Source organism: Mobula hypostoma, chromosome 2, assembly GCF_963921235.1.
Source record: "Mobula hypostoma chromosome 2, sMobHyp1.1, whole genome shotgun sequence".
NCBI classification, from domain to species: domain Eukaryota; kingdom Metazoa; phylum Chordata; class Chondrichthyes; order Myliobatiformes; family Myliobatidae; genus Mobula; species Mobula hypostoma.
Window position 1 is genome coordinate 190,918,774 of NC_086098.1, and position 15,054 is coordinate 190,933,827.

At 43.7% G+C, this 15,054-nt stretch overlaps 1 protein-coding gene across 7 annotated transcripts in view; it reads left to right on the forward strand.

Annotated features, from left to right (window-relative positions):
• LOC134342756 (receptor-type tyrosine-protein phosphatase T-like) overlaps nt 1-15,054 on the forward strand; it is a 1,640,095-nt gene that overhangs the window by 1,262,463 nt on the left and 362,578 nt on the right. For all 7 annotated transcript variants that reach the window (XM_063041291.1, XM_063041286.1, XM_063041287.1 and 4 more), the window contains exon 12: nt 8,493-8,766. In XM_063041291.1, coding sequence (XP_062897361.1) covers nt 8,493-8,766 — 274 coding nt within the window. The remainder of the gene's footprint in view (nt 1-8,492; nt 8,767-15,054) is intronic.

A 15,054-nucleotide genomic window follows, 5' to 3' on the forward strand; every position in this document is an offset into this window, starting at 1 on the left:
ACTGCAAACGCAGGCAGTGCATTCCAGGTACAAACCATTCTCTGTGTAAAAAAACTTAACTCTGACATCTCCCCTAAACTTTCCTCCACTCACCTTAAACAGATGATCTCTGGTAATGGCCATTGCCGCCCTGGGGAAAAAGGTGCTGGCTGTCCACTTTATTTATGCCTCTTATCATCTTATGACCTCTATCAAATCATCTCTCATCCTCCTCCTTCGCTCCAGAGAGAAAAACCCTATCTTACAGAACCTTTCCAAAATCTGCCTCCAAATCTGCTCCTCAGAGTCCCTATTGCTATTATGGGGTCTATGAGGACCTCACCTGGACTGTACGTACCAGCTGTGTGGTTAAAAAAGGAACAACAGTGCCTCTTTCACCTCAGATAGCTGGAGAAGTTAGGCAAGAGTCCCCAAACCCTCAGGACTTTCTACAGGGGCACCATCGAGAGCTGTGTCATTGCCTACTACGGGAACTGTACTGTCCTCAATCGTAGGGCACTATGGAGAGTGGCGTGGCTCTGCAGATGAACCTTCCTCTACTCATGACATTTACAGCAGCAGGTGCATAAAAAGGGATCCAACCACCCCAACCACAAACTGCTTCAGCTGCTACCATCTGGCAAATGGTACCACAGCATTAAGGCCAGGACCAACAGGCTCCGGGACGGCTTCTTTCACCAGGCCAAAAGACTTATCGGTACACATTGATCTGATTGCATTTCTGACTGTACATACATGCATACAAAACAATTGTGTATACAACTTTAGTGTTTGGGCAATAAGTTATTGCTTGTACATTACAACGGAGATGCAACAGAAATATTTTTACTCCCTAGATGTAAGAAATTAAATAGATAAATAAATATAGTGATAATAAGTGATTACTCCCTTCCTGTTTCTGACTTCCACCCACAATGACTCAGTAGACAATCTCACGACACCATCCTCCCTTTCTGCATCTGTGATTTAATCCCTGATTAGCAATGCTAATTTCCCACCTGTACCCCACCCCAACCCTTTTATAACTCTCCCTATCCCTTTTGAAACATCTAACCGCCCCCCCCCCCCCCGGAACATCAGTCAGACAATCCTCTCAGCCAAGTCTAGGTAGGAGCCACAACGTTGTACTTCCATCTTCTGATTCATGCTCCAAGTTCATCACCCTTGTTCTAACACTTCTCACATTTCAATCCATCCAATTTACTGCATTTTTGCCCTACCCAATGCCCTCTCCTTCCTCACAGTCTCTCTGCAAGTTGCATCTACCTTTACACCAACTGCTCTATCATCTAACCTAACATTCTGGTTCCCAAGTAAACATTTCAGACTGCTTCCAAGTAGATGGCATTGGAATGTTCTTGCCACTGAGCTGCAGGGAGATTCCTCTGAGGTCAGCAGTGAGTCCCATGGCTTCACCATTAGTCACAAATTAATGGAACAAGAAATGGAGGGTATTAGTTGTGCATGTTTCTTACCAGCATATGATTTCAAGCCACCTTGATGTGACATTAGGACTCTGTATCAATATCTACAATTCTCCGTTACATCAGTTTTTTTTTCTTGATATTTGATCTTCTCAAAGCAACATTGGTGTATTTTTGGGCTTACTGTTTATTCATCACAGTAAACGTTAAGCTGTAAGCTCAGAGAATGAAAATATTTTTTGCCTTCCATTTAGAAGTAACAATAGAAGTTTTGCAAATATGTGGCCAGAATTATGTCAGCATCACATCGCTGAAAGTACAAATCTAAGATAGCAGTTTAAAAGCTCTCTCCGCAATGCGTAATATTTTTATTATGAATAAGCTGAATCTCAGTGATTAGATTTCAGACTAATGTCCCATTCAGAACTTTGATTTAAATTTATTTCAAATCAAATCATTTAAATTCATATTTTATGATCTCAGAAAAATTGAGTAACCAAGTCAATGCTTGCTCAGCATCTTACTTTCCCAGCTGGAACATCTGTGACACTCCATGTATAGTTGCAAATGAAAATTCATTTTGGCTTTACTCTTCCATCTTTTTATTACGTAAAGTCTGCTTTGTTGCTCATCTTTTCAGATTAAAGTTGTCCCATTGAAGTAAAACTAACTTTTAAATAATCCAATGTTATATTCAATTACTTTTAGATGAGGTGATTAATGAAATGTGGTTGATGTTTGCATTAACTGAGAGTTATGGGAAGCAGTTGGATAGAGCAATAGTTGGATTGAATGCTTGCTGCCTATTCAGTGGTTATGTGGAAATGTCTCTAAACCACCTCTAAATTCCCTCAGCCAACACACATCAAAGTTGCTGGTGAATGCAGCAGGCCAGGCAGCATCTCTAGGAAGAGGTACAGTCGATGTTTCGGGCCGAGACCCTTCGTTAGGACTAACTGAAGGAAGAGCTAGTAAGAGATTTGGAAGTGGGAGGGGAAGGGGGAGATCCAAAGTGATAGGAGAAGACAGGAAGGGGAGGAATGGAGCCAAGATCTGGACAGTTGATTGGCAAAAGGGATATGAGAGGATCATGGGACAGGAGGCCTAGGGAGAAAGAAAAGGGGGAGGGGGGGAAAACCTAGAGGATGGGCAAGGGGTATAGTGAGAGGAACAGAGGGAGAAAAAGGAGAGAGAGAAAAAGAGAAAGAAAAAGAATGTGTGTGTAAAAATAAGTAACGGATGGAGTACGAGGGGGAGGTGAGGCATTAGCGGAAGTTTGAGAAGTCAATGTTCATGCCATCAGGTTGGAGGCTACCCAGACGGAATATAAGGTGTTGTTCCTCCAACCTGAGTGTGGCTTCATCTTTACAGTAGTTAAGGCCGCGGATAGACATATCAGAATGGGAATGGGACGTGGAATTAAAATGTGTGGCCACTGGGAGATCCTGCTTTCTCTGGCGGACAGAGCGTAGGTGTTCAGCAAAATGATCTCCCAGTCTGCGTCAGGTCTCGTCAATATATAGAAGGCCACATCAGGAGCACCGGACGCAGTATATCACCCCAGCCGACTCACAGGTGAAGTGTTGCCTCACCTGGAAGGACTGTCTGGGGCCCTGAATGGTGGTAAGGGAGGAAGTGTAAGGGCATGTGTAGCACTTGTTCCGCTTACAAGGATAAGTGCCAGGAGGGATGGGGGAGCTTCCCTACCCAGACTTGGAAATTTGTTGCAATTGCTTCCTCATTCCTTAGTCAAATGCCTGTGCTTCCTACCCATCAAAACTTTGGGAGTATCTTTGCCAGAAAGACTGCACAAGTTCAACTTTTCAACAGGATTAAATCCTGACTCATTCAAGCAAAAATTTAAAAAATATATGCCCCAATTCAAAGCTTTCAGAACACAATTGACCTTTTAACTGATTAAGTATTCTGATAAGTTTCTTATTCCAAATCTCTCCTCCAGCCCACCTTTCGATAGCAGTCATCACATCAGCATTGTTCTTAGGTTATTTAAAGTTTGTGGGAAAGAGATTCCTAAAGTACCAAAGTTTGGAGATGCTTGTCCACTGTTGCTTGGTGCACGAAGCATGCCTTGCATGCAGCACCATTGCCAAATCATCAGTCACCTGAAGTATTCTAAAGTGACTCTATCCTTTAAGAGGGCACAGCAGCATTTTCTCCCTTTGAGAAGAAGTGAATTGCCACCTATTATTCACAGGCAGCAGACCTTGCTCAGCATGCAACAGTTAGGGAAGCAGGTCTGCACTCTCTCCAGCGGCAGCCTTTGAAAGGCAGGGAGGGGATGAGTGGAGTGTGTGGGGGCAGAGGTGGATGGTGGAATCTAGGAAGAGGAAGAGAGGGTGGTGAGAAAATGTGAGGTAGCTTGAGGATTACCCACCTGCGACGGAGAACACTCAGTAAACACACTCCTTACACACAAACATTGTCTTGTTGTTCACTGAACGTACGGACTTCAGTGTCTTCCCCAGTATAATGGGTCCTAAACCAAACTGATGCACCTGGGTTGGCTTTATTCCACCATACAGAGTGGAATATTCCATTTCTTTTGTAATGTGGACGTGTACATGTGTATATGTTGTTTGTATACTGTACTGTGCTTCAGGTAGGTACATCTCTTTATTTTGTAATATGATTGTAACTACATAGTGGGGTTCATCATATTCTAATGCATGCATAGTCTTAAGTTAAATTTGTGGGCAATTAAAGATGGTATGAATTAGGGCCTAATAAAATGGGGCCCTTCACTTTCAGTAGGAAAGAGAGAGAGAGGCTGCCAGGAATTCACAGTGGACCAAGATAGTATGGAGCTAATATAGGATTTCCAGTATTTCCAGTAAGGGATACTTCCCTGTGTTTCTAGAGCAATTATTGTGTTTTTCTGGTAGATACCTTTTTGTAAATATTGGCAGTATTCTTTCCAGTATTTTTGTAAGTTTGATCTTTGATACACCTAATAAACACTAAAGTGCTAAGTGACCCCAGCCATTTTTCCTTTGGTCATAATGCACGTATAGAACACCATCTGAGACATGAAGCAGGCCAATCACAGGTATGCTGAAGGTAGCCCCAGAACATCTAATCAAAATGAGCAGATTGAATGCTCTTGCACTGATGAGATCAGCACACTGAAGTTCCAATGTATGTTCATTACTCCTGGCAATTATACATCAATTAATTAAAATGACTAGGAGGATTACTTTCATCTAAAAACAATTCAGGAATTTAGGGTCATGCATAATTCTAACTTTCTGCACAATTTATTTCTTGTTTAATTTGTTTTGAATGAGCGTTATGCATATTGGTAATATTATTTCCTGGAAAAAATGTGATGGAGAAATGACGCTCACTCTAATGTGAATTAGGATATGAAGTGCCAGTCCAACTTCATGAAAGTGGGAACAAACACTTCAAAAAGATTAAAAGTTACTTTTTAATACACAGCTAATATATGAGAAAGATACAAATGCCTCCATTCTAACTCATGGATGCCTCTTTAAGAATGTTTCTTCTGGCCTTTATTTTAACCTGACTCCATTAGTCTTGTGATGACTACTAAAACTGTGTGTCATCTCATTCTTCTGCCCCAAACTTCCTTCTACGGTTTTAACGGTTCCATCTCATCATTCCATGATCTGTGCTGCCTTACTAAATAAAAATGTTCCATTCCCTGAAAAATGTGAAAATTGACACCAGCCTAAAAGGTCAAGTATTAGTTTAAAATGGAAAGCTTATAAATTGCCAAGTGTAAATCTGAGAAAGGTGGAATTTAAAAACGACAAAGGTACTTGATCAGGCACACAATAGCCACCATCCATCCCTAGCAGGCAAGCCCTTCTTCTTGTTGGAAATCTCAATTACTTTGATGGCACTTTCACATAGCTGGTCTATCAGAAGCACTTTTCCAGAGGCAGCTGTAGCAGAAGCCAAGATATATTGTTTTCTAAAACTATGCTGTGGAAGATTTGAGGAATGGGAGGAGTTTCTTTAGGTCTTTTGAGAAAAAATAGACCTCCACTTTTTTGATCTTTACCTCTCTCTTCCAACAATGGTACCTTTTTGCACAGCAACCCAGCACCATTGCTATAAGCATTATCATGGCCAGCCTTCCCATCACCCATCACTCACCATCACTGAGCAACCAGCCGTTCTCCCACTACCACCACCTAATCCACCAACCATAACCACCTCCTCCCCTTTACCAACCCCACAGCACTATCTAATGCCACCCACCACAACCACTTGGATCTAACAACCATACCTAACCACATCCCCCCCCGCCCATACTTTATCCCACCACAACCACCACCTACCCCTAGTTCAAAGGCAATTTATTATCAAAGTACATACTGTATATGTTGCCGTATATAACCCTGAGGTTTGTTTTCTTGTGGACATACACAAGAACCACAATAGAATCAATGAAAGACTGCATCCAACAGGATAGATAAACAATCCAGTGTGTAAAAGACCAACAAGCTGTGCAAATACAAAAGAAGAAAAAAATAATAATAAATAAATAAACAAATAAATAAATAAGCAATAAATATTAAGAACATGAGATGAAGAATCCTTGAGAGTGAGTTGCTAGGTTGTGGGAACAGTTCAGTAACGAGGCAAGTGATGTTGAGTTAACTTACCCCACTAGTTCAAAAGCCTGATGGCTGAAGAGTAGCAACTGTTGCTGACCCTGAGGCTCCTGTACTTTCTTCCTGATGGCAGCAGTGGGAAGAGAGTATGACTTGGGTGGTGGGGGTCGTTGATGATGGACGCTGCTTTCCTGGAGCAGCATTTCGTATAGATGTACTCAAAGGTGGGGAGGGTTTTACCCATGATGGACTGTGCCATATCCTCTACTTCCATAGGATTTTCCATTCCAGGACATCATTGTTTCCATAGCAGGCCTTGGTGCAACCAGTCAATATATGTTCCACCACATATCTATAGACGTTTATCAAAGTTTTAGTTCTCATGCAGAATCTTTGCAAACTCCCTTAGAGCTTAGATGTGAGGATACTACTGTGCTGTATTTGTAATTGCACTTACATCCTGCGCCTGGGACAGATCCTCTGAAATGACAACAGCAAGGAATTTAAACTTGCTGACCCTGTCAACCTCTAATCTCCCGATTCATCACCGCCGTTGATTTGGTCTATGACAGTGGTGTTGTCAACAAACTTAAATATGACACTGGAGCTATGCTTAGCCTCACAGTCATAAGTATAAAGTGAGTAGACTAGGGGGCTGAGCACACAGCCTTGTGGTGCACCAGTGCTGATAGAGATTGTGGAGGAGATGTCGTTGCCAATCCAAAATGACTGGGATCTGCAACTGAGGAAATCGAGGATCCACTTGCACGAGGAGGTATTGAGGCCCAGGTCTTGAAGCTCAATGATTAGTTTTGAGGGGGTGACAGTATCGAATGCTGAACTGTAACATAGATTGATAAAAAGCATCCTGATGTATGCATCTTTGCTGACCGGATGTTCCAGGGTTGAGTGAAGAGCTGATGAAACGGCATCTGTAGTGGGCCAGTTGTGCCAGCAGGGAATTGGAGCGGACCCAAGTCACTTTCAGGCAGGAGTTGATATGTTTCGTCACCAAACTCTCAAAGCACTTTATCACAGTGGATGTAAGTGCTACTGGACGATAAGCATTGAGGCAGCTTACTACGTTCTTCATAGGCACTGGTATGATCGAAGCCTGCTTGAAGCAGGTGGGTACCTCAGAATGCCTAAGCAAGAGGTTAAAGATATCAGTGAATATTCCAGCCAATTGATCAGTGCAGGTCTTCAGTATTTAGCCAGGTTCCCTATTTGGGCCAGAAGCTTCACCCTCCTGAAGATTCTCTCACATCAGCCTCAGAGACTGAAAACCACAGGATAATCAGGGGCTGTGGGCATTTGTGAAGGTTCCTGCTTGTTTTGACAGTCAAAACAAGCGTAGAAGGCATTGAGCTCATCTGGGAGCAAAGCCTTGTTCTCTGGTATTGCACTTGTTTTCACTTTGTAAGCGGTGATAGCATCCAAGCCTTGCCACAACTGTTGAGCATCCTCCTGTGATTCAAATTTAGTCCAGAATTGCCACTTTGCATGTAAGGTGGCAACTATGGGAACCTACTCCCTACTAATGCCACTTAGTTACCTCCCGCTTCTGCTACCTCAATCACAACAGCAGTTTATAGCCAGGTCTACCATTATAGTCAGCCCTTCACCACCAACAGCTCTCTCAGCCACATTCACAAACCCATGCCAACACTGCCAATCTCATCACAACTATCAAAATCAGAATCAGGTTTAATATCACCAGCATGTGTCGTGAAATTTGTTAACTTAGCAGCAACTGTTCAATGCAATACATAATAATATAGGAAAAATATAAAATGTAAATCAATTGCAGTAAATATATATATATAAAATAGTTTCATTAAAACAGTACAAAAGTAGAAATAATTTTTAAAAAGTGAGGTAGTGTTCATGGGTTCAATGTCCATTAAGGAATCAAATGACAGAGGTGAAGAATCTGTTCCTGACTCACTGAGTGTGTGCCTTCAGGCTTCTGTACCTCCTTCCCAACAGTAACATTGAGCAGAAGGGATATCCTAGGTGATGGGTGTCCTTAACGATGGACCTTGCCTTTCTGAGGCACACCTCGTTATAGATGTTTTGGATACTACGGAAGCTAATAGCCAAGATGGAACTGACTAAGTATACAACTTTCTGTAGCTACTGCCTATCCTTGACCCCTACTCTGTCACCCTGCCACCACCTCTGACCATCCCTTCCTACTTCTTCAGAGAAATTTGAATGATGTCAGAGAGTTGAGACCAGTCATGGTTTTAAGTGTCAAATTTGAGATGTATTGTGCCAGGAGCCATTATTAGGCAGGTGAGGACAAGGGAAATGCAAATAGGGTTCTGCTGGTTGTGTACCTGAACAGCTGACTGTTCTCCAGTTATTGGCAAAGGTGGTTAAAACTAAATAAGGTTTATTACTTTTAGAGAAGAATTCTGTTCATGTATCTTAATTGGAATTTTTTTTTATCTTCTCATAGCGCTTATCAACTGGTTGTTAAAGAAGAACACTTCCAAAAAGCCAGGAGAGCTGCAGATATTATCGAGTGCTTCCCTGTCCCAGTCAGCTACAAGAATGCGTCCATACTTGATTCACTTCATTATATTGCTGCGGAGCTGAAGCCTGGGAACCTTCCAATGACTCAGCCATTCACTGTCGGAGATAACAGAACATACAACGGCTATTGGAACCCACCACTTTCCTCAGTGAAAAGCTACAGCATTTACTTTCAAGCACTCAGCAAAGCTAATGGGGTAGGTACAGTCTTGTACTGAAAGATACCTAAAAATAGGAATACTGAATGTCATAGAGTATAATGCGCACATTTGGAATATGTTTAATTCTGCTACGTGCACAGAACAGTATACTCTGAAATTAGATATATATTTTAAACCTTTTTATGGCTAGCCTGAAATTTCCTTCCTTATCATACAAGCATTTTTACCCAAAAGCTGAGAGATATCCGTAAGCTTACTCAGATTCTCAGCTTGTGTAGTTTCACTATTATGGATAAAACAAAATATTGCTTTTAAAATACCTTGTAAGGCTGCATCACCATCTGGTTTGGGGGCTGGGAGTGGCTACTGAACAAGTCAGTTGCAGAAACTTGTAAAATTACCTTCATCATGGGTACTAGCCTTCGTGGTATCCAGGACACCTTCGAGGAGCAGTGTGTTAGGGAGGTGGCATCCATTATTGAGGACCCCACCAGCCAGGACATGCCCTTTTCTCGTTGTTACCATCGGGAAGGAGGTACAGAAGCCTGAAGATACACACTTAGTGATTCAGGAACAGCTTCTTCCCCTCTGCCACCCGATTTCTAAATGGACATTGAAACTATGGGCACTACCTCACCACTTCTTTATTTCAGTTTCTTTTGCTCTACTTATTCTAACTTAACTATTTAATAGGCATATTTATACTTATTGTAATTGTTTCTTTTACTCTATTTCTTTATCATGTATTTCATTCTACTGCTGCTGTAAAGTTAACCACATGTCGTGACATGTGCCGATGATAGTAAACCTGATTCTGATTCTGATTGGAACTGATATGATAGAGGTTAAGAGATCATCAGAGGGTGAGAAGTTTCAAGCTCTTGGATGTCAACATCTCTGAAGATCTATTGTAGGCCCTACATATCGATGCAATGACAAAGACACATCAGCGGCTATATTTCATTAGAGGTCTGAGGAGATTTGGTATGTCACCAAAGACTGTAACAGATTTCAACAGATGTACTGTGGAGAGCTTTCTAACTGGTTTCATCATCACATGTTATGGAGGGGTCACTGTACAATACCAGAAAAAGCTGCAGAAAGTTGCAAACTCAGCCAGCTCCAGCATGGGCACCAGCTTCCCCAGAGTCTTCAAAAGACAATGCCTTAAAAAGGAGGCATTTGTTATTAAGGACCTCCATCATACAGGACTTGCCCTTTTCTCAATGCTCCATCAAGGAGCCTGAAGACACACACTCAATTGTTTAGGAACAGCTTCTTCCCCACCCCCACTGTCAGATTTCTGAATGGACAATGAATGCATGTACACTACTTCACTATTTTTGTTTGCCCTCTTTTACACTACTTATTTAATTATATATATATATAATTACATAATATATATAAATTACAATAAGAAAGCTATACATATTTATTAGTATAGTTTATATTTTTAAAATTATTTGTACTGTACTGCTGCGACAAAACAAATTTCACAATATATGTCAGTGTTATTAAACCTAATTCTTTTCTGATATATGCAAATTCAGACATGATCATTGACCTAAAAACTTTGGAAAGGGTCCAGACAGTAAATGGTAATTTCAAAACTAATTTTCATTCTCTCTTTTTTTGGGTAGAGATAGGGCTGAGCTTTATGTTGTAGATCCAACCTGACTTTCATCACACTTCAAACAAAGGGATCTGAATCAGGGAAAATTCAACAGCAGGCAGAGGTCCTGATCTGCCAGTCGATTGCCCCATCAACAAAACCAGCAATTACTGCTTTTGTCAAGAAGAATAAAGAATGAAAGCCTCCATGTGCTCAAAAGAATGTGAGAGATAAAATCTGTAGAAATTACATTGCACCAAAAGAAATTAGACCAAAGAAAAACTGATAGAAAGAGACATTTTTCCCCTTTTCAATCTTTTGTCCCATGGTATTTTCTGCTTCACCACTCTCGTAGCTAAAGCCACAAGACATGGGCTTAAAGCTGTTTGATATACAAACCAGCTTGCAATGAATGGATTGTCATCAGCGTTTTGTGGGCTGTCATTGTTAAATTATGTAATTTTGTGCTTCATAGAAAGAGATTCTTAATCCTAGAAAATAAAAAGACTTTTTTGTTTGTTATGGCCTGATGAGTAGTTCACAAATCTCACACTCTGTACTTCCTATGGTGGCACAGGAGGCACAGCCTCAGAATTGAGGAGCATCCATTTAGAACAGGGACGAGGAGGAAGTTCTTGAGACAGAGAGTGGTGAGTCTGTGGAATTCATTGCCACAGACTGCTTTGGAGTTCAAGTCATTGGGTATATGTAGACCCCCGGCCAGCCTAGGGGTCACTCGGCTCGCTGTCATCTAGGGAAACAGCCTTCCACCCCGCCAAACTGGGTAATAGTTTGTGTGGATGCTGTGTCATGTACCCCACCCCGCCCAAATAACAGACAATACACCAGATACGATTAAATGATTTACAGTTTATAGATATTACTTGAACTATATAATTAATACAGAATAAAATATAAAAGGAACTTATCAAAGTTCAATCTCTTCATGCATAAACAGTTGGAACTCAGGACCCTTCTTCTTCACCCTGCGACCCCTCGGACCACCTCGACCGGCCGCCTGGGACCAACAACGGTGGTCGACCAGACGCTCCACACGAGTCCGTCTCCGTCTCCTCTCCTTGCCGAACGCCCCGCTTGGGGTCCAACCCCATTAGCGGACTCACAGCACCTGGTCCATCCTCTGTCTCTCTCTCCCGCCTTCTGCCCCAAAACCCCGCGCATACAATATCTTACAGATACACCAAAAGCATAACAACTATGCCAATTGGTTCGTAACATCTACTTATCACTGTCTAACCCAAAACAAGCTGCTAGCGCAAGAACTTTCTCAGCGTTTAACATAACAAAGAAGCATTCCCAAGTATAACATAACAAAGAAGCCATTTTAATTAGTTTACGCAGTAACATAAAAGACAAAACCCCCTTACACTCTCCCCCGCCAAACAAAGTCATGTCCTCATGACTTCTAAATAACTTGCCAACCAGTCCTGCAGACACAGAACACACACATACACACATACACACAGTGACAGCGCTCCCCAAACAGTGGACCTTACGCCCGTCCCACGGGCGCTACATAGGCCAACCTTTCTGGGAGCTTCCTAATCCTCCGAGACCTCCGTACCCCCTCAGCTAAACCCTAAAGGCTCAGACACTACTAGGGATACTTTGGGCCTACTTGCCAACTCCTCTCTCACTCAGGCCACCATTACAAATCGGAGCCCCCTGTCCCGTGTCCAGGGCCCCACTTCTTTTCCTTCCTGGTCCTGCTGCAACTCAGACTGCCCACAGCTAGCCCTCCCCACTACACCTGACTCGGTGGGAGAAGGGCCAAAGGTCTCTTCCTCAATCACAGGGAAGTTAGCGAAAGGCAGCATGTACCACATGTCCAGTACATCATCCTTCGAATCCGTATTCTTCCTCATTCCCTCGATCGGTAGCTGCTGTTTAGGTTTCTCCAAACTGAAACATTTAGCCGGGGCTACCCCTTCAGCCTCCTGTTTTTTCTTCCTGATGACGTCTTCCAGGTCAACTTTCAGTTTTTCCACTTCATTTAGTCACCTTCAAGTTCCTTTCATGTGTCTGCCTCCCTTTTCTGAGATCTGTTCTCCATTTCTTCACCTCCTCGGGAGTGTAGTCAAACTCCCCTCCCCGGGCTCTCGGTTTTCTGTTGGCTTTAGTCAGAACACTTCCTTGATCTTCCCCAACTTGTAAGTCTTCCAATCTTTTCTGAATCAACATCTTGTGTTTCTGCTGATCCCTTCGAAGGTGGGTTATTGTTTCTTCTCGCAGGATTAATTCATCAGTACATGATCGCAGTGTCGACTCGGAATTCCGTTGCTCCTTCTCCACGTTGACGAGCATGAATTCCAAGTCTGCAATGGTCATCCTACAAGTGCGGCACTCAGTCTCTGGCCGGCATTTCTGAGCACTCAGTTCAGCAGTGCAAATCCCCTCTCTCCCCTGTGTCTCATTCAGATTGACGACCTGGGTTTCCATCCCCAGGTCTCCCACCATCTGTTCCAACACCAGGAAGTTCATCTGGTATGTTGGGTCATTTTTCTCACATTGCACCAAACTCCTCCACATTTGACATTTCGCTTCTGTCGCCCGGGCTCAGCCACTCGCCTCTCCTCATAGGCCCCCCCAGGCGAATCCAAGCTCTAGGCGGTCATCCACATATGCCAAAACGCCACACATCTTCACTTCCCCCATGGTCTTCTTCATGCCCTGCGGGAAGGATGCAGGGGCTCCGGATATGCCCCTGGGCATCTTTTCAGATCGGAATAATCCTAGGGAAGTAATAACGGCCATCTTCGGCTCGACAGCCGCACTCCTCGGGATCTGGCAACATCCACTCCTCAGATCCAGCACATTAAACCACGTCGCATAATCCACACACACGCTGCCTTCATCTTCCATGCTGCCAGGGTCCAGTTGCCGCAATCTCTCTCTCACTGAGGTGTCTTCAGCGGTCAGCTCCCCTCCCTCGTGGTAGTTGGAGCGTCTACTAAGAGGGTCTCACCCTCAGCTACTTTCCCCAAGCCGTACCACCGCTGGGTCTCGATTAAATTTGGTACCGGCTCAAGGCTGCTACACACATCCTCAGAAGCAACTCGACACGCTGGGTGCCCAGACAATGCCCCCATGAACTCCAGGGTCATTAACCAATCATTGTCTTCTGGATAACTACTGGCACTGGTACCCAAAATCTCCGGTGCCCTTGCAGTTGTCAACAGTAAATGCTTCAGACACCAGTTGTAAAACGAACTGTACAGCAACTTGACCTGCGCCCCGGAGTCGAGGATGGCTTTAGCATCACTTCCCTCTATTTGTAACGACACCCTGGGGCGTGGTCCCTCTAAGCCTTCAGGAATAGGGTCTTTTCCTTTCGGAAGTTCATTGGTACATTGCTGGGAACGTGCTTCCCCAGAGACCCCAAGCCATTCCCCCACTGAGCCTCCACTAAGTTTCCCGACACCTCTCTGATCAGCTGAACTACTGTAGGAGGGGCTAATCCCCTGAAATGATCCCCCTGGCCCTGCAAGCAATTTAGCCGCCCTCCTAGCCAGAGAAGACACACTGAAAACTTTCCCCCCTCTTTCAAATAACTGACAGCTGTCAGTACGGTGTAAGTGAACCTGACAGTTCTAACACCGTCACCAGCCCGCCTACTTAAACTTTCAACCAATCCCTATCACTCTTCCTCAACCGAGCACTGCCACTCATCTAACAACTGAGAGATCCGCTCCGCCCACGTCTCGCACGCCTCCGCCCCTCTTGGGGTGGACACTATCCCAAACGCCAGGCGGAGCCTGCCAGAGCTAGAACATTTATTCGCAGACACTACCCCCAAATCAAACCACTCTCTCCTCTCTCTCCCAACAGCATGGACAGCCCCAAGTTCCACCTCCAACTCATCAATGCTAGTCTGAACTCGAACAAAGACCTCACCCACCACGCATGCAGCAATAACCAGCAAATAACCCACAGAGACACTCATTACTGATTTAAACAACCACACAGCATACCAGCAGATCCAATCCCGGACAAAAGCCCACACAATGTAGCCCCCCTGGCCAGCCTCAGGGTCGCTCGGCTCGCTGTCATCTCAGAAAACAGCCCTACACCCCGCCAAACTGGGTAATAGTTTGTGTGGATGCTGTGTGATGTCCCCCACCCCGCCCAAATAACAGACAATACACCAGATACGATTAAATGATTTACAGTTTATAGATATTACTGGAACTATATAATTAATACAGAATAAAATATAAAAGGAAAATAAAAGGCGCCACACTTATCAAAGTTCAATCTCTTCGTGCACAAACAGTTGGAGCTCAGGACCCTTCTTCTTCACCCTGTGACCCCTCGAACCACCTCGACCGGCCGCCTGGGACCAACAACGGTGGTCGACCAGACGCTCCACACAAGTCCATCACCATCTCCTCTCCTCGCCGAACTCCTGACCCTGTTAGCAGACTCATAGCACCTGGTCCATCCCCTGTCTCTCTCTCCCACCTTCTGCCCCAAAACCCCGCGCATACAATATCTTCAGATACACCAAAAACATAACAACTATCCCAATTGATTCGTAACATCTTCTTATCACCATCCAACCCAAAACAAGCTGCTCGCGCAAGAACTTTCTCAGCGTTTAACATAATAAAGAAGCGTTCCCAAGTATAACATAGCAAAGAAGCCATTTTAATTAGCCTACGCAGTAACATAAAAGACGAAACCCCCTTACA